Genomic DNA, 22,665 nt, shown 5'->3' with positions numbered 1-22,665 from the left:
CCAGCAGCTCCAATAAGAAGTCTCACTCATCAAAAACAGCTAATCTTGTGCAGCACAAGCCTGAAGACACAGACCACAGGTCTGTTCAGGCGTAGCAAAGCTAAACTCCATGTAGTTCACATAGTTTGGTTTATTTTTAGCTGTTCAACAATACGCTAAGCAGACTCGCTTAAGATCTGAAATTTAGATTTGGATAAAGCTGCAATAATTCACACAATTTGACAGTTTGTCTTTTGCTTTCTTCGTTTCTACCAACAGTGACAATGTTAATATCCTGTTTATTTTACTCTCTTACTCCCACCTCTGAACATAAACAGTTAAGGAATATACTAGTGTACATAAGCAAAGAACAGAACACCTTGGAATGAAAGCTCTGGTCAAAATGATTTAAAAGAAACTATCTAACCTTAATTAATAAATAAGTACTGTGGAATGAAACAGTTGACTCTGTACTTCCTTTACAGGTGTTTCTTCACAGCATGCCTACCTTTCCAACCAAATTCTCCCAAATCACCTATAAACCAAAAGTGTCTCTGAGAGGAAGATGATACAGGAAGCTTAAAAACATAGGTATGCTTCCCTTGAACATGATGGCAACATTTAATGGCGTGCTACAGAATGAAAATGAGCTGTTAGAAACTCAAGTACAAATGTAGAATAGATTGTTAAGTCTGTCAAATATAGAAAAGGTACAGAAATTAGCATTATTGCGGTATTCATTGCAGAGCCAATAGAGGTAGGTTACAAATATGTCATGACTGCCATTCATTTTTAATTCTTTCTGAAAATATCTGAATATATGTTTTGAATTTTAAAATTAGTGTATTACCCAGGTTATTTTATGTTTATTTATCTATGCTGATTAATTACTAGGGTGTGAAAAGTGTGACTTTCAAACAGTAGAGCAAAATCTTTCCTATTTGCTTAGGCTAACTTCATCAGCAAGTCTCTCATCTGTCAATGGCTCACATATATTGTTGCCAAAGTAAATCACACTTTTAATATATCTTCTGAGAATGAAGGATACCAGAAAACAACAATAAAATGCAAAAGGGGAAAAAAAAACTCAACCAGATTTAAAAAACACCCAAATCAGACTTTCCAGAAAAAGGAGGGAGGACTCTATCACCTCTTTTATTTTGGCAAGGTCAATGGAAAAACAGGTAATCAGCTGGCCTCTTTACATTCAGTGCCAACTTAGCTAGCAAGCCAATCATCTGTAAAATACATTATATCATACTTGATTATCAATAATAAAATCAGCAAAGTTCTTGAGGCTAAAGAGTTAACATTTAAAAGAACAGAGTGTAATTCCTCTTGAGGGAATGAGACACTAATCTTCACAGAGATTTATACCCTAAGCAGTTTTTCAGATGAAGCAACATGGAAGTCAGTCTTTAGACCAGATAACAGGCATGTTACCAGTAGAGGGATTAATGAAATAGAGATTGAACCCCCATTCCAGCAGATTCAATCTCAAGGAAAACATGATGGAAAAATAAACCTAACAAAAAGAAGGGTTAGATACCAAACTGAAAAACAGTGGAATGGTAAAGGACATCAGGTGAAGCAAATGGGAACCAGGTTCAAAACTAACAAAAGGACATAGATCTTCATGCAGTAGGTAATGCCTCTATCTTAACAAAATATATTGTTATATATGTTATATCGTTAATTTTACAAGAGTTAAAGAAAAACCAGGCAAGAATTTAGAAGAGAGTTTCACTGAAGGTTACTAGTCAGACGAACTGTATCAAGCAGGGAAAATCACCTGAATGTAGCTGGAGTCTGGGAGAATATTAGAATGTTGCCACTGTTAGATATAGTATACTACTTTAGATGGACTCAAACAATATGGTCATTCTTACGGTCACTACAGCTGACAAATATAACAGGAGGAGTTTTAGGCCTCTTTCTCCCCCGTATCTGACCTCCTACTTCTTGCTGTCAACTCTTCTTCAACTAACTGCATAGCCAAAAAATGACACTAAGCAACATAGTCACTGTACTCTTCCTTGGACAGAGTGTAGGCCTCTGTGATACACCTTAGTCAGAGGAGGCGCCTGAATAACAGGTGTATTCTCAGTTGGCTAGCAACTGTTCACCTAGTTATGGTGAAGAGCCTTACTCCTGAACAGCAGACTACTGTGTCTGCATGGCTAACATCATGCCTGGTTTCTGCCATACCTTGCATCTAGAGAGTTATGGGGACTCAGGAGCAGTCATTAGTTTATAATCTTACCACTATGGATTCACTGTCTTTAGGTTATGTTACCATCTGGTGGTTATATTATAGCAAATAATACAGATGAGATAATTGCCTTCCCTCTGATGGTTTAATGAGGCTATCAGGTTAGGCTGTCATATGATGCAGTTTGGCACAGCTCCACTGCATTAACAGAGCTGTTCAGATGGACACAATTAAAGGTTATGACCTGACAACAGGGTATACTCAAGACTGGGCTCATGGAGGTTTCTTAGAAGGGTAAAAAGATGAAAATTAATTTGGAAATTGCAAGCACTGATTAAAAGGAGGAAAGATTCAGGTTAAACTTAGCACTAAGAAAAGATTTTAAAGATATTTTATTGTTGAGAATTAAGGGCCTAAAATACTTTGGTCTTCACCAATCGACCAACAGAAAGTTAATGATGCTGTTTTGGCACTTGTCCAAACACTATAGTTGATCAAGAAAATACACTTCTCTTCTTGCAGAGTATGAGAGAAAATGTTCTATTCTCTGCAGCTGTCAAGAGGATAACATAGGAGCACTTTTGAATCAGAGCATACTCTATACCTGCTTCTGAAAGCCATTGCTCTTTTGGGGCAAAAAAATCTCAGTTTGGGTGACTCAGCATATAACAACGCTCAAAAATTGTTTTGGAGGTTACAAAGAATAATGAGTCATTTTCTACTAAGATTGGATATGAAAACGTGAAGTTAGATGGGGAAAGTGGGTGCTAGAAGAGGCCACCAATATATTTCCCTTACTAGATTTTCGTTTCCAAAATTACAGCATTGGGCTGGGGGGAGGGGGTAACGCTTTTACCATGATCTAAATATTTAAATTTAAACTTCCTCTAAGCATGTATTGTTTAGGGAGTTCGTCCCATCTCAGACTGCATCTCAATGAGTGTTACCAGCAATACCATTTTGATTATTATTAAATTGTACTTACAGTCCTGATGCTATTCACCTTAGGTTTTACAACAAGGTGTGGGAAAGAGCAGACAGACTGCAGAAGAATAGTACCATTTCTTGCATTTCTACAGCAAGTGAAACAACTAAATACAGGTATTTCTTTTTTCCTTGTCCTAAGCACACACAATGCAAGGAACAAGACTGCATTTCCTACAGTTTGCAGATCATCCCAAGTTTAATAGAGACACACTGCCTTAGGGACCAGTTCTGTGCATCCTAGGACGTCCTAGAGAAGGAGGTTTGAAGCAGCAACACACAAGCATGTTACAGATGAAGTGCAGAACCCAAGCTGATAAGTTCCGTTGGGCACTTGCAGGCTCTGCAGATTGTTAGAGGGCAGCAGCAGCAGCAGCATTGTAATCTGAACAAATCATCAAGCAAGGAAAAATAGTTCCTTGAATCTTTGCAGCTGAGCCTAGCAGAGAAGCTTGACTAAAAGGTTGGGGGAAATTGGTGTCCAAGAAATACCTCTTTCATGGAGGGAATGTACAATATTACATCATTTTTGGAGCTCTGACCAATAAATTCTGCTCTCTATGCAATGTGATACCTAGACTGGAAATAATATCTTCCCATAGCAGGCATAACAAACACTATTGAAACCAGCAAGGAAATGGATAGTATTAGATTTTTCAGAAATGTTAATTAGCCAACACTTCCCAGTGATTTCTGTAGAACATACTGGATTATCAACAGTTCTGATTATCAACGGTTTTGAGAATCAACCTCCAGTTCACCCTATCCCACTAGGTTTCTCTCCCATCTAAACTACTAGTCTCAACTACCCCGAAATTATAGTCCAAAGTACAATCACTTAGTAGATACTAGTAGAGCACCTCTTATAACTCACACTTAGCTGCAAGATGAGATTTTAAGTCAAAATACTACATTGCATTCATCCACCCAAGCAGTACTGCTTTGTATTATTGCCTAACACATTTTGGCCAGATTCAACTCTCATCTCCATCAGCATAAATTTGAAGTTGTTCTGCTGAAACAAGGCACTCTGGATTTACAGTTTATACTTTTGTAATAAAATAAACAAATAAATAAATAATAAATAAAAATAACTTTAAATGGCATTAATCATCGACTATTTTGGTTGTTTGGCCAGTCACCTATCAGGTCTAAAAATAAACAACAACAATAATAATAATAATTTTTAAAAAATTCTAAACAGTTATAATTAATATGTAAGTTTCAATTTCTCTTATTATTCTCAGAACAAATTGTCAGCAATATTATTACTATAATAATGTTTGGTAAAGTTTGACATGTTATAAAGTTGTAAAATTTCACAACAACTTGCAACTATGCAAAAAGAATCTTAGCACATAGGATGAAGAATATGCCTATTAACCTCATATAATGCCAAAGATGTGTGCCTTAAGAGAAATGAAATAGCAAAGTAAAAATGTAAGACTTCTCATTCCTACCCTGGTGATATCACACAATTTCAAATTTATAGGAAATCAGAACCAGATTTTTGTAATAAATTTGGTGCTATACACTAATAGTAATAAGTACCTTCATCCATATCTTAAATCCCTTTAATGCCTCATTAGAAGTACTCCTTATCTTGACATATTCATAAATCTTTTTGCTTGCTCTACGTCAGCTCAATCAAAGAAAATAGTGTGGTACCTCTGTCTATACAGTTTTGTTTGTTTGTTTGTTTTAATATTACATTACATTGAACATTTTTTGTAGCTTTACTTCAGCATATTTCTGCCATATTTTCCCCATATTTCTACAACATTGAATATTATTAGAAAGTATTATTATTTTCTGACAAACATTAAAAGGCCAGAAAAGGGGGCTATGTAGCAAAGCTGCACATACTTTGCTAGACTGTGTCTTCATAACGGGTGGATATGTTCAGCACCAAACCACCAAAGTATACATAGCAAAAAATAGCCATGAGTGGGAGAGAATTCTGTCTGCTTTTTATGTTGCTCAGAACATCTTTTAGCAAGGAACTCCAAAGGACTTCAGTGACCATCTGCCTGAGAAACAATCTCAGGACATGGTCTCTTAATAGGGAAACTGCTACAGCATTCACTTTTCTCACATCCCTGGCATTGCTGTATGGTAGGTGAGGAGGATTGAGAACTGGCTGAAAGGCAGAGCTCAGAGGGTTGTCAGCAGCAGCAGAGTCTAGTTGGAGGCGTGTGGCTAGTGGTGTCCCCCAGGGCTCAGCACTGGGTCCCAACCTGTTCAATTTACTCATCAATGACCTGGATGAAGGGACAGAGTGCCTCCTCAGCAAGTTGACTGATGATAACAAACCAGGACAAGCAGCTGATACATCAGAAAGCTTTGCTGCCATTCAGAGAGACCTAGACAGGCTGGAGAATTGGGTGGAGAGGAACCTCATGAAGTTCAACAAAGGCAAGTGCAGAGTCCTGCACATAGGGAAGAATAACCCCGTGCACCAGTAAAGGCTGGGGGCTGACCTGCTGGAGAGCAGCTCTGCAGAGAAAGACCTGGGAGTGCTGGTGGATGACAAGTTGACCATAACCCAGCAATGTGCCCTTGTGGTCAAGAAAGCCAATGGTTTCCTGGGGTACATTAGGAAGAATGTTCCCAGCAGGTCGAGGGAGGTGATCCTGCCCCTCTACTCAGCCCTCTTGGGGCCTCATCTCGAGTACTGCATCCAGTTCTGGGCTCCCCGGTACAAGAGAGACATAGGTCTACTGGAGAGGGTCTAGCATAGGGCTATGAAGATGATCAGAGGTCTGGAGCATCTGCCCTCTGAGGAAAGGCTGTAAGAGCTAGGCCTGTTTATCCTGGATAAGAGAAGACTGAGAGGGGATATTATTAATGTCTACAAATACCTTTGGGGGGGGTCAAGATGATACTAAGTGGCAAGACAAGAGGTAATGGGTACACTTCGTAATCCCTGCAGTTTGTTTCAGCTACTCTGTTCCATTTCCTTGCACTCAAATGATAATCTTGGTAAAATACCCTCTGTCCTTTTTGTTCTGTGTTTATTCAGAACACGCTGGATTCTCATTTGTTATATACCCCAGTAATAATGTAAACAGCAGTAACCACATTGATCCAGATCTGGGTATAACAGTTTCACACATTATATTAAAACATTTAAAATATAATTTCAAGTTTAGCATAACTATTAAAAATATTGACCAGAGGTTTTGCCAAAAAAAAATCACACATCACATAAAACTGAACAGATGTTTCAGCTGAAACAGGCTTCAGCTGAAACATTCACACATATACAAATGACCTCTTAATATTGGTCAGATATTATGTTTTTAGACCTTTCTTAAATTTCATGTCAATAAGGAGTGTTAACTAAATATCTGCAACATGTCTTAGCTCTTTTCAAATATTTATAGAGTTGGTTTACCAAAAAAAAAAAAAAAAAAAAAAGGTGGAACACTTCATTTTAACCAAAACTACACATACACAACAGCTTAATAACTCTGAAAGTCTGAAACGTACCCTCTAAAAATAATCACCTCAAGTCCACATATCAAAAAAAAATTAAATATATACAACATTATATACACATGCCCCAAACTGAATCCTGTTAACTGTTAATCCTATTAATAAATGTTAACTCTGCCCCTCCAGGCAAACTGCCTTGGCATTCAAATCTTCCCCCTGCAAAATATAGAAAGTAGCATGGAAAGTGAGTAGGAATGAATGAGCAGAAGCATTCCCTTGATCATGTTTTCTTCTTCTCTAAGGCAGGTGATTAACTGCAGGAGTTCATATAACTAGATAGTGAATTTGTTCACCCTGATCAGCTCCTTGAAAACCAAATCTTCTTTTTAAGAAAGTGATTAGTTTTCAACTGGATCAGCACTTTAAGAGATTAACTCCCAGCAGGTCTGCAAGACAAGGCTAGCACCACATTGCCAGAGATAGGGAAGAAGAGGCCAGACCCGCAGAAGCCCTGACTTAGATCAGCCTGCACAGAGATGGAGCTCTGCCTTGAAGATTCTTGCAATTATGAAAAGTTTCTAAAACTTTGTTTCCCCACCCTTACAAAGTAATCATTGTATTGGTATAACACCTAAAAATTTTAGATCAGTCATAAATGTATTTTCCATTAAAATCTCACTTGAAAACAATATAGCGGACAGGTATGCATCCTGTCTAATCATAACATATTAGCAAAACTCAGTTTATTAGAAAAAATTAATATTAAGTTTAAATAAGTATAGAGTATCTTCTGCTGTCAATTAAACAAAAGATTGAAAAGCAGTGTTTAATAACTGCAGTGGAATTCATATTTATTTTATTGTTAATAATTGGAAGATTATGATTTTTACTTATTACTATTACAGGCAGGTGGCAGAATAAAGACACAAATTCTCTGAGCAGAAAGAAAAGCTGAAGAAATACAGAGGACATGCTAGCAAAAGAAAAACATTGGGTGAAGAAAAGAAGCAGTGGAAGGCACACCTGCATGTTTTCATTTGTAAAAATATTTTCATCACATAATCTCATTCAAACCTAAAGGTTTTCATTTATAAAAACTAAAAGAACTATGAAGATTAATGGAGAATTAATATAGGAATGCAGCTAACAGACAACTTTGAATTTTTCGTTATTGTTCCTCTTACATGAATGTGAATTTACCTTGTCCTGTTTCTACTTGAAATAGCACTTTGATTTGTACTAAGGAAATAGCCTTAGTCTTGTGTATCTTCCATCTTCTTTTTAGGGAATCCACATGGTGGGAAGACTGTCTCACTTTATCAATTTGGCTTGCAATTTTTTAAATGTATAGTTCTTTGACTACACTTACTAATGTGATTTTAATTATACTGAAGTATTCTATAATTACATGCTAACTACTCTGAAAATTACCACTGACACATACAACTGGATGAATACATTTTAGAACTACTTGTTAGTCTTTTTTGGTACTTACAACATAAAATCAATTTTGTTAATGATGTAGAATTTTAATTACAGTTATATTATTTAGGAAATAATGAGAATTGAGTATTAATTACAAAGAGCACAATATATTACTACAGAATAGCTATGCTAATATCATCAGCATTACCAATCACCATGTAATAAACTAGAGCTAATTTATAATCCTAAAAACAACTGTCTTTTTTAACATAATCCAGCAAGCCTTTTGATATGCAGTGGTTCTGTCCTGCCAGGGACTGAGTTGGTATTTATAATAGAGTATTCAAAGGAAGATGTGGACATTAACAATAAATGACAATGGATCTGTCATATAAAAGCCTGATAGCACACCTACAGATCAAAGCACAGCATATAAAATTTTTTCACAGGCCACTATCCAGCGTGTGACCAATGAAGTGAATCGGTAACCTACCAGAGGCCTTCTATAAGTATATGATCTTTAGGATGCTATTTTACCTCGATTTCCTGAAAAAGTTCTGTGACAAATGAACATACCTAAACAGGCAAACAAAGAATCACTCAAAGCCCATAAAAAGACATTTGGAATATGAGAATTGAGGGGTAGGGGGAAGAGGAGGAGTAGGCACACTAGCGGTTTACAAAACAGGCAACTGAGGATAACAACTTACAGGTGAGTGGGGACTAAGGGAGATGAGAAGGGCAATGAGAGGAGAGAGAATAAATGAATAAACAAATAATTCCAGAAAAAACAGATAGACTTATATGAGAGTTGAAACTTTGTTGCAAAGAATTGTGGTAACTCATTCTCTCTCTCTAATGTACTTTCTTCAGTTGCTTTACTAGAACTCTTACAAAATTTCAAGGTCATCCACTTCACTCTACATGAAGAATTCCCTTAGAAGTATAATAAAGAGGTCTCAGTCCTTTCAGTCAATTTAGTCATCCTCTAAAAAGATTAGACATCAAAGAATTAAAATTAATTCCTAAACAATAGAGCACAAGTATGGATCTAAAGCAAAGATATCCACCATCTTAATAAATAGCTCAACCTCACAAAAGCAACAAATATAAAACCTTCTCCCTGTTCAAACTTTGATTCATAGAATGAAATCTTGGTTACTTTAGTGCTAACCTGTAATAACTGCACAGAAATAAGTATCTAGTTCTTACTTACATCTTTTATTTGACCAATCACCTTAAGCAAACATCTATATACCCAAGGAAGAGTTACTAGTGTACACAGTTATCAGCCATGTGTATAAAGATAGAATTCACTGCTGAATTCTCTTGCTATGCATAGGGATTTAGTCATTTAACTCCCATTAATGTTAATAGGAATTGCACTGTCTGATTCACAGACACTGTAGAGCACTCTTTTACCCAAATAGAGCTTCCCTAGCTGCTCTATTCAGAGCAAAAGCAGTTGCTAATCTGGGATAACATAAACAAATATGTGATACAGTTTTGCGTGGTTTGCCTATCCTATGATTTGTGAAAACCTGTGATGAATGGCAAGGCAAATTCATTCTGCAAAACCTTCTATAAAAATCATGTAGATCAAGCCTCACTCCTTTTCACCCAAAAATTTAAGAACTGAGGTAGCATTTGGCTCCTTTACGTTATCTCTGATGATGCAAATACATAGAGTTCTTAGGTGGTCTGGAGTCTGCACAATAACTTTGAGCAAAACTTGACACAGATAGAAAAACTGGAGAAGAGTTCCACTGGAGAAAAGTTGTATTCCTGCTGTTGTTTCCAAGAGCCAAAACAGATTCTTTGACATCTCGAGAAAATAATAATAATAATAATAGCAGTCCCAAGCCAGAGCTATCTTCTACAGAAGGCTACAGGTAACCCCAGTCACCATCAACATAGTCCAAATGTACACAAAAATTGAACTCATTGTCATGTCTTACAGACCTGACACATGTTGCAATGGCTCATGCTCTTCACTCCTTCATCCATTTATATATATCTATTGACTCAGATTGTTGCCTTGCAAAAAAAATAAAAATAAAATAATTGGACAGGGAACCAGGGAACCAATCTTTGTTTCTATGACCAAGTCTGTGATCAACCACACAAACTACTATCAAGCTGGGGGGGGGGGGAGTTCAGCACTTACTTAAAACTTAGCTCCAGAAAGGATTTAACAAATCAACAGTTTGTATTGAAGAGCATGTTCTTATTTCTAAAATTTATTTTTTCCAGTCTTGTCTTTACATAGTAATCACTTTGGTTTCAGCTGCACCTAATCTTGACAAAACACTTTTGTTTGTGTTGACATCATTAGATAATGTGACACTGTCTGGGGAATAAAGCTAGTTCATTAACTACAACCCAGCTAGCAGAATGAACTCAAAAGCCCATGTGCACCTTTCCAACCCAAAGCAAAAGTTCTTGCCACCAAGTGCATATTTTTTGCCCCTTCTAACAAGGAAAATTACTTTGTTTCTTTAAAAGATACTTCCACTATCTGTTCTTAACAGCTTTAACTGAATCTAGTTTTCATTCTGAAGTGTGTCCCTTTCATATACCACACAATAATTTAAAATGTACATACCATAAAAAGGTCTATTTGCACATCTGCGAGGGAATAATTCCTCCTTCATAGGGACTGTATTCCTGGAAAAATAAGCTGCTTGCCTGTCTATTCATATCATCACAAACAACAAACATTTTAACAACTTAAATTAGTGCAGAATCACTCACACACACACTATATATATATATGTACACACACAAGATATTAAAAGCAAGAAGCACTTATTTACAGGGTTGTATTCACTCACAAGTGGGATTCTCAATTTCCCTCTTATACAAACATGTTCCAGACAAACCTCCCTAAGATTCTTTTACAGGAGACGTGAAAGCAGTGAAATTATGACTAAAAAGCCATGCCTCCAAACACTAAAAAATCATATGGCAGTTATCAAGCAGCAGGAAATGCAGAAGTGGTAACTCTCTTGGTTTCAGAGATACATATAGAGCTTTTTGTTGATCTGGGCAAAGTAGGTCATTTCCTGGAGAGAGCAAAAGACAATCCCACTTCCCTTACAAAAGCATGTCAGAAAGTCAGAATTTCTGCTCTCACCAAAGAAGGGGCGGAGATACATGGGGCAGCAGGTACCACTATTGAGGTGGTCCTCCCCTGGGATCTGTGGAAGTTACTTCCCCACCTCAGTCAACAGCAACATATCCTTTAAAAGGTCAAATAACAAAAAATATAAAAACCAAAATCCCAGCTCTATCTCATATTTTGCTACTTTAGTTTTGTGGAATTACTATTAAAGCTGAGCTGGTCTAAACAGCTTAGAGAAATTATCACTCTTTGAGCCTCCAAGTTTCTTCTGGTGGCTCTCTAGTTACTGCAGTGTCATCAACACAGTTCAGCATCTCTCAGGGCCTCCTCTATTGCTCTTCTAGTTGTCTCTGTGGATTTAATTTACAGATTAAAATTTCTGCTGCAAACAAGACCACTGATAATTTTAAAATATTTGCAGGGATCTGTAAAAAACACGAGCAACTGTTTTTGTTACTTTTCCTCCCCTTTCCTATGAGCATCTGACAAAGTATGTGCTGAGTTCTCTCCCCACTATGCCCTAGCAGAGTCATTTCTGTGGGCTTCTCATTGATTTAGTAGTTTGTAGAAATGGAAGAAGCTCCCCGCACAGGTGACAGAACTCAATCAGAACATTTAGTGAAAAGAGGATGCAATTTTGGAAAGCTAGCCTGGCAAATCTGGTAGAATTAATATTCTGTAAAAATAAGAATGTGGAAAAAAAAGATTTATCCTCATGCAGTACCACCAAAATATACATCCCAAATCCACCACCAACTAAAATTCAAGATATTAACCCCTCCGTTTCTCAACCTGCAGATGAGTGACAGGATTTAGCACTGCTGGCAAAAGAGCACTATAAATGTTAGTGATAATGTATAAATCCATTTGTATACAACTCCCTAGTTATTTCTAAAACTTTTGGAAGTCATCTTGAGATAGGTACCTAGCAGCTGAGCATTACATTTCTGGAAGATTTTTAAAATACAAGGACTTATTTTATCTGCCATTCTTCTATTCAAGTCACAACATAATCATTAAAAACAAGACTCAGAATATAATTCTTTCAACACTGACAGCACAACCATACTACCTAGCTGCCTGTTATCATGGATCACTGTTTTAATATTGACTGAACCACACCCAGCTCCTATGGAGCTCCTCCAAAATCCACTCTAAAAATGGAGAAATAATTTTCCCTTAAACAGTTAATCACCTTGTCAATATTTTCCCCATGCCCATTTCAGTGTCTCTGAAACACCTTCCTCACTTCCTCAAGTTTATAATAGCTCTATATAGCATTTCAGTCCCATATAAGTAACACACAGAGTCAGAACGTTTTAGCTAATTAATACTTCTGTAACTAGAGAAGTTGAAAAAAATAGCCATCAAATATTTATATAATGGGGACTCTTAAGAGGCCCTAAACAGCATTGTCATTCTGTTATTCTGAGTCCAAAGACCCAGAGTACAAAAGACCCAAGTCTGCTTCCAATACTACTTTACTCTGCATACGCTCTCATTGGCTCTGGAAAGCATTCATTAACATGTATAATGAACTTAGACCTATATTAGATTTCTTTATGCTTTTAAAATTAATGTAAGCTGCTGTTTAGGCTTTCTCTGCAGGCTAGATCAAAGTACCTATTGAGATAACTATAACATTAATACTGAGTACCTGCAAGATACAAACAGAAGGGCATCAAATTTACTAAGGACATCAAATGTTTTTCTTGGAATCATCTGCCAGTCACATCAATAGATTTAGGGGATAGAAAGAACTTTTATCAGGCTCTTAATTAATACTCCATTAAACAATATCCTTAACCTTTTAAATAAAAGTAGAAAAAATTTATACTAAAAAAATAATTTTTTTTCAAGGAAAAAGCATTCCACACAAAGGAATTAATCTCTTACCTGAAAATGTTAATACTTTAATACCAGTGTATTTTTTATTTAATATCAGTGTATTTTTAAGTTGAAGTAGTCTTCAAAAATCAGATATGTTTGTTTTATTCTTGTAGCTATTGCAGTTAAAAAAATAGGCTACAACAAGTTTTTTGACATGAAAGTTATATTAGGGAGTGTATGAACAGAGAGTGAGAAAGAGAGAGAGAGAGAGAGAAAATTGAACTCATTGTCACGTCCTTAACAGACTCAACACATGCAGTGGTGGCTCATGTTCTCCACTTCTCCATCCATTTATATATACTTATTGATTCAGATTCTTGTTGTCTTGCAAAAGAAAAAAAGAAAAAAAGAAAAAATAAAGAAAGGACCTAGAGCACAAAAGACCCAAGTCGGCTTCCAATACTACATTATTCTGCGTACACTCTTGAGACTCGAGAGAACTCCCAAAGCAAGAACAGTGATAAAACTACTTAACAGATGAGTCCTCAGCAAGAAGTGGGGATAAGAAGAACAGAGAAAGAAAAAGACCCTCTGCTGCGAATAGTTTATCAGGACACTATTTTGGCTATTTTTGCCCTTCAGAATTGCCAGAAAGCAAAACATACAGCCTTCTCTCATTTAAAAAGGGGGGGGGGGGGGGGCACCTTTGCATGATAGAACAGGTCAATTCAATCTCTTGTATAGCATCCAGCTACATCACTGTTTAGTTTTATTTGGGTTTTTTTTATTGGAAGTTGTGGAATAACTTACTCTCCATTTACAAAACTTCAAAAAAATACCTTGGAATATTAAGCAGAAAAATCCAGTCACAACAAGTAGCAGTGCTTTTGTCAACAGTACTGCATAAGCTGGAACATAGAGGACCTTAAGGACCTCCTTGCCTGGAAGTGTAATGTAGCAAAAGTTTATAGAAATATCCTCAGAAATATGTTACCTCAAAAATTCAAGTTAGATGAGTTTCCTGGAGGGTCATTTAGTTTTAAAACTGTCATCATCTTCCCTTTAAAAGATATTTTCATCTCTTAAATGCTATTTAGCAAAGTATATTTCATTTCTAACATGCTGGAAAGTGGTCCACCTTGTTAGAACGCCAAGATGCATCTCCAATACCTTCCCATTCTATTCCCATTACACTTTTGTCACACATAATACTGATTGAATACGTTGCATTTGCAGTCATTAAAACAGCAGTACAATTCAAATTTAAGTGAACTACTGATGTTCCACATTAGCTGAAGCCCACAGACGAATTTCCCTATAAAGGGGGGAGGCGGAGAGGGAACAATCCCAAAAGTACTGCCTGCAGTGGTAACTGCATTTATTGCTCTTCCTGGGAAACAAGATGGAATACTTAAGGGTACTCTTCAGGCATAGTTCAGCCTTTTCTGAGTCTCATCCTATTCAGTGTAAACCCAGTAATCCAATTCCCTGTATATCTAATGCAGAACCTGACCTGTTTCAGTAGGTGTTAAATAAGATTTATTTGGAGGTGACAGTCATATCTTTACCAGCTAACTCGTAAGGATAAATGGGACTGGCTGACGTTCCTTTACAATTTGCAGAGACACACCAATTAGGGATTCTGGCACAGATATCTTGGAAAAACAATTTTACTGTAGTTTTAACTGTTTGTTACTTTTGAAGGAAGGGGAGCAAAGCCTGCCATCATTTAATGCTATGCAGATTACCATAAATGTTTACAGGATCTATATTAGTGGGGCCTATCTATGTAATGCTGTAAAATATAAGCTAGTTAATTTTACACACACTTGCAAAAGTCAATACTTCATACTCATATGGAACTTCCTGTGTTTCAATTTGAGCCTGCTGCTTCTTTTCCTGTTGCTGGCCACCACTGAAAATAGTCTGACCTCGTTCTCTTGGCACCATGCTTATTTTATCTTCTTTCATAATATCAAACAGACCAGTTAAAGATGCATTCTTTTTAGTCATTTTAAACTATGCAAAATAGTAGTTCTTTGTTGCTCTGCTGCTGTCAGTAGCTCTGACTAGAGAGTTTCCTGTCCTGTCCTACCCTTTCCACTAGCAATCACTTCCACATAACCCTAAACTGAATTTCTTTTGTGGACACATGCTAAACTGGGCCACTGAAATGTTATGGTTTGGAGATAGGATAATCAACCAAAGAGCTCCTTCAACTGGACACGCAACCTATGGTCTCTTATGACACAAAGGACATCAAGATTGAAAGCAGGTTGTCCTAGTAACTGTTATAACACATTAATAAATGCTATAGATCAGGAACAATTTTTCCAAGGAGGATGGTCATTGCATCTAGTTACTACTGTCCATCATTATGTATAATCAGTGTCACATTAGAGGGGAAGAAGTTGTAACACAACTTCATATACATTACCTTCATTGTGTACCCTGCCTTGTACACCCAAGATATTGTTGCAGTTATAGGAATAAACAAGAGAGAGAGAGAGAGAGAGAACAAAGCTTTTCTGGAGAACAGCATTTATGAATTATAGAAAGCTATAAGAAAGTTGAGAACTAGTTAAAAATTCCTTAATTGACAAATAAGTGGGTGGATATGGAGATGTGCCATAGTCTTGTCTGTTTCACATGAAAAGTAATACTCCCCTCTTCATATGCAAATTATATATCTCCCTTTATTCACCTGTCTGTATTCTTTTACCCAGTGAGTTGACAGTACAAATGAGAATAGTATTTGTCTTTGGTTATTCAGCATATAACAACTATATAAACAGCTGGGCTTAATAGAAGCAAAGTGATTTGAAGTAGACAAAAATACATACTCATCTTCACATGCCTCTGTGTGTATACACACACTTAGACAAATACATACTCCCAAACATGCACATATACAAATGGAAAATCCTGTTTGTATACAAAGAGTTGCAGAAATACAGAGGTTTAAACTGTCATTACTCTGTCTAGTGTTCCTGGAGACAGAATTCCTAACATAAAGAATTTTAACTTACCAAAGCAGCAATGGAGAGACTCTAGTCTCCTGTGAGGTTAACAGACTAAGACACAAAAGATGCTGTGCTTAGTTCATTTAGGTTAATCAAGCTTACAGTCTTTATAAATTAGAGTTAACTGAGATCACAGATTAAGCTACTTTTCAGCCACAGGAACACCAGATACTGTTAGAAATCATTACGTGCTATATTGCTCAACATATATAGCTTCATAATATATTACGTCATAACTCCCACAATATCAGTAAAAGAGGAGAATGTCTTGGCCTCTTTTTTCTTCATCCCAATGGCTGGGTTAACAGGAATTAGATCCACACAGGCCCTACCAAAGATCATTTTTTAGCTATAAAGCCACTATAGGCTACCTAGGAAGGATTGTGTAGGGATGAGCATTGAAGACCACAGACCTAGCACTGATTTCTTTTTGTCATTTCTCTTCCTGTTGCTACTGCTTCAAGTAAAAGCTGATGCTCTTCTAGGAAATAAATTGTGTCCAAAATATCCTATTGCTCTTAACTGCTTTAAGAGGAGTTACAAAAAGGGGGGGGGGGGGGGGGGAGGGCAGGGGAAGGATATGTAGCAAACTGAGAAAACTACAAGAAGGAAAACAATATTTCTTGGGCAAGGAAGAAAAAAGGACAATGCATAGTCCCTTTCAGATTTTCAGGAAATTCCAGATTCCTCTACAAATCCTTTATCTGGATTGTGAATAAGTACAGTATATGTCTATGTACATAAACATGAAGAAAAGATGGGATTTATATATTTGAAAAAATACAAATATGCAATGTATCCTGTAAAAGAATTTATTGTCAAATAACTTTCTTAGAACACTCCAACTCATTTGAAAAAAGCTTTTCCTATTCAAAATGAAGACTGACAAAAAGAGTTTCTTAATCAGAGCTTTGTGACATCATTTGTTACTTTGTACATTATTCAAGGGCACACATCATCGCTAGGAAGGAGTCCAAACTAGAATTTGAATCCAGCTGAACTTTGGGTAATAAGTTGAATAATCAAATCCAAATCTCCTGCTAGAGTTTTCAGGTTCTGATCAAACTCAGAACTAAATTAACTCTCCAAAAACAGTTGATCCCATGGAGTTTATGCAATTTGGTTATTTTAAAAGAAAACAAAATAGTTCAGTGATGGCCCAGACAGGCTATGCTGTGAAATACAACTCATGGCCACCTACAGCACAGCAAAAAGAACAAAGAAAATGTTGAGATTTAAAAGGTCTTTCTATTTCTTTCTATCCCTGCCAGTCATTTAATGTGTGCATGCTGTGCCAAGTCAAGTAGGCTCAAGTTTTCAGATACAATCTGCAATTTAGTCCACATTTTAAAAGTGTTGACTGGTTGCATTGAATACAAGCTGTAAGTTCTCAGCACCTCTGAAATGAATCCCTTATGTTTCTAAAATTCAGTGTCAAAAACAACAGAACACCTAAAACCACAACCTAGCAGAAATTTCCCTTCAAGAAATATAAATATCTGTAGCTTCCAAAGACATCAACAGGGATCCTGTAGTATTCAATGTATCACCACGGGATTTGGAAGACCCATACTCAGCTCCCTGAATTGATTGCAGATTTCTTTTTTCTTTTTTTTTTTTTTCTTTTTTTTTTTTTTTTTGTGTAGTGATGAACAGGTAACTAAAAACTCCCAACAAATATAACCATAGTACTTTCCTACATCAAACATGTAGCAAGGATAAATGCATTAAAATCTGGGTGGTTCTCTTGTTTCAGTATAAATGCTGTTAATTTTATGGATAGATTGTAGAAAATGACAATTATGAGTGAAATTTTTAGAGAAATTTATATATATCTGAAAAGGAAGTTTGAAATTTTTGATCAAATATAAAATGTCTTAATAACTTTCATGAATTCTAGGGAATAATTTCAGACAGTCCTTTTTTCATTTTAAGAATATTAGGAAGCAAACAAATTTTCTTATGAAAGATACCATTTACTGCAAGCAATAAGAAGCTTTAGACCACCAAATCCATTTTCAACTGAAGAGTGAAATTTCTACTCAATAACACACTAAACAGCCATAATAACTAAATATTTCTTGGGCAATAAGAACTAACCAACACAAATATGTCCTCTCCATATTTTTAACCATATTCCATATTTTAAGCATATATGAAATATTTTGTATAATATATTTCTATGGATTCCTAATCCTGGGTTGCAAGCACAGCATTTGTTCTAGGGACGTTCAGTATTGAAATCCAAACCCAGTAGTAACACGGCATCTTCAAAAGTAGCTGCTAAAATGGCTTAAGGAGAAACTACATATACTACATGCACAGAAACAAGGGCAGGGGAATAAGCGAGGCTTAATTAGTAGGAAAGCTACATGTATTTTTATTTTTAAGAGACAACATAGGCCTGATTTTCTTCTCAGTTAACATTAACTAACATGACAAAGATGATGTTTTGAAACCAATGGTAGGACATCTGCAAATAAAAACAAGATACACACCGGGCCTATAATGCATAGCATGATGATCTGAAGCAAGCAATGGTGGATATTTTCCATTTCCAGAAAGGAAGCCTTGTGGTCAGGGAGGGAAGACAGCTCTGGGCACCTGACCTCATTCAGGGGCACCTGCAAGCCACCTGGGCTCCTTGGCCCTTTGGCAGAGGAACTCTTCCAGCAGCACTGCCCATCCCTGAACCTTTATGCAGCAGGAAAGTCTCAGCCATGCACTCTCCACACTCTTACCTCAATATCTTTTTCTATATCCAGCCCAGCTTCCACCAGATTGCGTTCGTATTCCTCTCTCTGAACTCGTTTTTCTTCCTCCAAGGCATCCACTGGGCTGAGCTCTGCCATCTGAGCCCCTAGCAGTCCCGGCTGCTCTGGCAGCACATACTGCCCACAGCTCTGCTGCTGCTGTTCAAGGCAGCTTTTCCCAGTCTCTCCATTTGAAACTATGGCCAAAGAGGCTGAACTGTGCATGGGCTCCAGTGTGCCAGAGCCAGGCTGGTGCTGAGGAATGCATTTTCGGTAGTGGTAGGCTAGAACATAGTCCACCTTTTTCTTGTTGTCCCTGAAATGCATGCCACTTGGAGACCTCCTGTCTGCAGCCCCTCCTTGAGTCCCGTCCAGGTAGTTGTTTATAATCTGTGAGAGAAGTAGACAAAGCTAACAGGCAGAAATCCAGCCAGTCAAAAAAAAAAAGCAAAAATGCCAAACTTTATACAGGTGCATAAAAGTGTTAGCAGAGTAAAAACCTTGAGATTAACTGGGGATATGACACAATAATTGGGAGTATGACCTGCAAATCTCTACATTGCAGATCAAATTAAGTCATGCTGAGCTCCTCCAACTGTGAAGAAGTGAATGTGAATAAAAATAACAGTTTCCAACTTGCACCGTGCAATACATGGAATATCCACATATCCAATATGCAGGTACACAGACATAGACAATGTCTCTTTGGGCTGAGTGTACACACACTATGCAGAAAAACACATCAGCATTTTAAGATGTGATTGAGGAATGGAAATACGCATCACATTACATTTTGTGGTATAAGATAGGACATGATGTGGAACAAACCTGAGCAGGGAAGGGAAGCACAGAAGTACATATAGCAAGAAATGGTAAAAAGATCAGAGCTCAAAGAGAAAAAAGGAAAGTAGTTCCTCAAAGTAGTACAAGGGGAGGAATGATAAGGCTGAGCAAAAAGGAATTGGCAAATACTGTGGATTAGAGAGAATATAATCAATGGATGGTTAACAATGCTAGTTCATGTGTATTTTAATGTATTATGAAAGACTATATGACTGACCAATAATATTATAAAAGGAAATTAATGACTAAAATAATTCTGATCATCTATGTTCCAGTCAGTTGCCATTTGGACCATCTCTATTATACCTTTTCTACCATTGAAATTCTTCTGGAATTAAATTGCTTCTGTTCTGGCAAACATCACACCTTGTTGTGGACAGCAATTCTGTAGTATCTCTGTGGAGCACTAATACCAAATTTAAGGCATTTGCCAACATATCTTTCAATAAGAGAGCCTATAACTTCTCCAGAGCTATAACAACCACCATTTGCAGCTAAACACTAAATATTAAATTCCCTACACAGAACTCTGTACAGTGCTATTTGTAAAGGCAATACCAGCCCTCCAGTAACTGTGGAACTGCATACTAGCCAATAGATAGGGTCATCCTGAGCTAAAGCAATCAACTCATAACCTACTCATAATGAGCTATTTATGGCCCACATAGGTGGCCATACAAGAATAAGAAGGAGCAGTAAAATCTTGACAGGGCAGTGTCCTAGTTAAATTTTTTTTCTTCTCCTGTATCCCATTCTATTACATGCACTTGTATTCCTGAATTCAAAGTTAACCACATATACTGTATGGCAGTTTTCCCATTTATTAACACAATATGAACTTTTGAAGGCATGTAAATATAAATGTACATATTGGTATATAACCAAACATCTCACACATTTTCATTTTTCATCATTGCACTTCATGTCTCACATTCCCATAAAGTAGCTTTCAGTCTCCATATCCACATATTAATGCTAGTTTTCTTTCTTTACATTCATACTCTATTGTCTCATGAAATTATGAAATTATCACAAAATAATCTACTCTGCGCATTACACTTATCACATACTTCATGTGTATAGCATACATACAGTCCCTTTAGGCATATCTAAATTTACACTCAGAATAATAGTTTGGCAGAATATAAAACTACTTTGGAGATGACATTTTACAGCAATTCCCCATTTCCTACTTTGAGCCATTTTCACATAATACTCACAGGCAGTCCATGCAGAGCTTCTGGATCCATCCCTGCCACAGTGAAAAAAAACCACCAAGATCCAGATTTGCAGTCTCCCCTCCAGTAATTTTCACACGATACAGTGCAAAAGTAATGGTGTCACCACTATCTGGTTGCTGATACAATTCAATGCATTAGCTGACTTTAGATAAGATGATCTCTAAGCACTCTGTCCTTCCTTATTGTAAGTGTGGGCAGAAATGGGAAGCACAAATAAAATGCAAAGAGGGAACAAGGAAGTAGGAAAAGATTAGAAAGTTGCTGTTGTTCCTGTTTATTACATGTGCATAGCCAGTTGCCTCATCCCAGCCACCTGAGAGATCACTATAGCAACATGAGATGTTGCTAGAGCTACACAGAGGAAATGAGTGAGCAAATACAATGGTGCCTCTCTCACTCTGTTTCTTGTTGACTCTTGCTTTTTCTTTTCCCTCCATCCTCCGTAGGTTGCAAAATGTTAGCCCCCATTATGACTGATTTCTGTGGCACAGAAGACAAGTCAAAATTTCCACAGATTTCAATGAGAGGAGGTTCTGGCCCTTAATTTGCAATGTTTTCCTAACCATGTGACATTCTGTCACAAAATGACATTATTAGATAGGAACACATATTAGCTTGCAATCTGCAAAACATCACTGAAAGGAGTATTGAGATTTGTCTCATCTTCTCTAACAGCCATTGTAAAAGTCAAAGACAGTAATTTAAATTACCATCTTCATTCCCATATTTAAATTACCGTCTCCATTTATGACCTTTTGGTGTTTCCAAGGTATTTGCACACTAGGCAATAAGAAAATGGGAAATTAAGATCTGCATTTCATGACAGTTTTGTTCTAGTCCCCTAATAGCAAGTGTATTACCGCAAACATACCCTAGGTGAGCTCTTGTCTAACAGCATCTCTGCTCTGCAGGCTGCAGCCACACTGTGCTTCCATCTTCCAATCTAGGCTCATGCCAGTATTTGTGCCCAGATGATCACCATGTTGTTTGCACAGAAGTCACCAACTCAGATATCAGTCAACACTTCATTTCCCACTGCAGGAGCAACCCCCTACTACTGCTTAGAGGGATTTTAACTCAAGTAAAGAATTAGTAAAAGCTTAGTGAGACCACTAGGTTAGCAATTAGTATTCAGTGTACACACCAAGAAAGTCTACACAACCAAGGCTGTTGCATTCATTTACTTGTACAGCCCCTAATATAGCCGTTATTTGCCTAATGCACAAGAGGAATGTGTCATGCTCTGCTCTCCCTGCTCCAAGCTTCTCTTCCACATCCCAAAAGCATTGGAGTTAAATCAGTGAATACAAAATACTACTTACAGAACTGCTGCTGCAGGACTCCGTATAGCCAGATGGTTCAAAAGCTCCATTGATTCTGCTAGTGTGCAAGGAAGGTCGGTTTTGAGGAACTGTGAAGTATTTGTTGTCGTATGCTGATAAAGTGTCCCTAGTCAACTTTGTTGTCTTCTGTCTGCTCAGAGTAGGCTATCAGGAGGCTAAAGGAAAGTCTGAAAATAAGAGCTAGGTAAGTAGATATTTGTGCAGCTAGTTTCCCAAGAATATAGTTGGGAGTTAATGTGAGAGTCCAGTTAATGGACACTCACAACTTCAGGTGATGCACCTCTAGTGATGTTTGTAGTGAAAGGAGAGGGGTATATATAACTGCAGTGGAATAGCAGTTACTTGTGCATGAAGTATTAGGGAAGGGGGAACCATAAGACAACACTGAGCATAATTCAGCATTATGCTCAATATTTGAATGCATTCATACTCCTGTACCTCAGCTAGGAGGTTAGGAAAGTCTAGAAAGT

At 37.1% G+C, this 22,665-nt stretch overlaps 1 protein-coding gene across 1 annotated transcript in view; it reads right to left on the bottom strand.

Annotated features, from left to right (window-relative positions):
• ANO2 (anoctamin 2) overlaps window positions 1-22,665 on the bottom strand; it is a 182,321-nt gene that overhangs the window by 153,496 nt on the left and 6,160 nt on the right. Inside the window, 2 exon segments of the mRNA XM_062570871.1 lie at window positions 18,757-19,158; window positions 22,175-22,362. Of these exon segments, the coding sequence (XP_062426855.1) occupies window positions 18,757-19,158; window positions 22,175-22,362 (590 nt within the window).

This window comes from Rhea pennata, chromosome 1 (genome assembly GCF_028389875.1).
Source record: "Rhea pennata isolate bPtePen1 chromosome 1, bPtePen1.pri, whole genome shotgun sequence".
Classification (NCBI taxonomy): Eukaryota; Metazoa; Chordata; class Aves; order Rheiformes; family Rheidae; genus Rhea; species Rhea pennata.
This window is presented reverse-complemented; position numbering and strand designations above follow the sequence as displayed.